Source organism: Microtus ochrogaster, linkage group LG4 (genome assembly GCF_000317375.1).
Source record: "Microtus ochrogaster isolate Prairie Vole_2 linkage group LG4, MicOch1.0, whole genome shotgun sequence".
Taxonomy (NCBI): Eukaryota; Metazoa; Chordata; class Mammalia; order Rodentia; family Cricetidae; genus Microtus; species Microtus ochrogaster.
In genome coordinates, this window is record NC_022030.1 from 22,805,336 (window position 1) to 22,806,704 (window position 1,369).

Here is a 1,369-nt window from a genome sequence, read left to right on the forward strand (position 1 = left end):
GTGAAGCCAGTTCTCCTCTCCCACCATGGGTTTCAGGGGTTGGATGCTGATCCTCAGGACTGTAGAGCAAGAAGCATTTCTACCTGCTCAGCCATCTCATTGTCCCATTCCACTGTGACTACAAAGCCCCCGGCAGAGGATGTGCTGAACTATTGACCATGGCCATCCTTACCCGTGGAGGGGAAAAGGAAGAAACACAGGAAGTGGCCAAGCTGGGGCTTGTCTTGCTAGGCATTCTCCTGGTTTCTCCCTTTGGCCCTGACCTCTCTGCAGGTAGCTCTTCCTAAGTGGCCCACACTGTTTTTAACTACTTTCCCGGCTTTTAGCCACCAGCCTAACCAGTGTTCTTTCCCACCAGGCAAAAATTTCTGGGTAAGTTCCTATCATGGAAAATACAATGCTTATTAAGATATATACTTTTTCTCAATGCTAGTAAATCCAAACTGAAACTAAAAACTGGTAACTGTGTGTTTAAACAATGACCTCATGAGCTCGGGAAACACACAAGGAAGGAGACAGTAGATAAAGAAAGGCAACTCAAGAGGGCTGCGGGTGGTGGCATCGTAGGAAGTGTAGGCCCATATTTCTGTATGGCACAAGAGCCGTTAGCCGGGTCTGAACTGATCCTGTAACTCTGCAGACAAGCTGTCTGTTTAACAATAGCCAGGATGTGCTGCTCCTAGTTTCTTTTGTTATAAATGTAGATTACCTGAGAAGAGATGTTGGCTGAAGCTGATGACTTAAGAGTTAAGAGGTTTGGTGCTTCCTCCCTTTGAAATTTGGAGGATGTCTTATAGAGATGCTAATTCATGGCCTACCTGACTGCTAGCATACAGGTAAGGTAGATTCGGACATGACTTGAGGCCAGGCACCTGGTTACCTAGGAGACAGCCTAATGTGTTTTCCCGCTCAATTGATGTGATGATATATAAGGTGTTTGGAGAATAAACGAGGCTCGGGAGAGAGATCTGCCCCTTCCATGATGACCGTGTAAACTGTGTCGGTTTATTCCTCGTGACTCCATTCCAGTCCAGTTAGGGAATCTATGTTGGACCCACACGGCCCCCAACAGGAAGGAAATTGTAGCTAAAATGATCGATAGTTTGTATATTTTTAGAGAGTAGGGAAATTTATAAATACCTAAACAGAAAAGATAAAAAAAATAGCAAGAGATGGGAAGGCATTTGAGCTACATGATTGATAGAACAATGGCCACTGGAGAAAGAGAATGACACTTCCCTTTCTGTCACGTGGGGGACCAATAAGAGGGTGGCGCTGAGAGAGGACCGGAGAGAAGGCGAGGCCGGAGGGAGGGGCTGGACAAGCCCCATGCTCTGCCAGTCAGGGACAGTGCGCCCTGCGCCAGCGA

At 47.0% G+C, this 1,369-nt stretch overlaps 1 protein-coding gene across 1 annotated transcript in view; it reads right to left on the minus strand.

The window, feature by feature from the left end:
* LOC106144171 (zinc finger protein 780B-like) overlaps positions 1-1,369 on the minus strand; it is a 35,601-nt gene that overhangs the window by 5,462 nt on the left and 28,770 nt on the right. Inside the window, exon 11 of the mRNA XM_013351535.2 lies at positions 819-880. Coding sequence (XP_013206989.1) covers positions 819-880 — 62 coding nt within the window. The remainder of the gene's footprint in view (positions 1-818; positions 881-1,369) is intronic.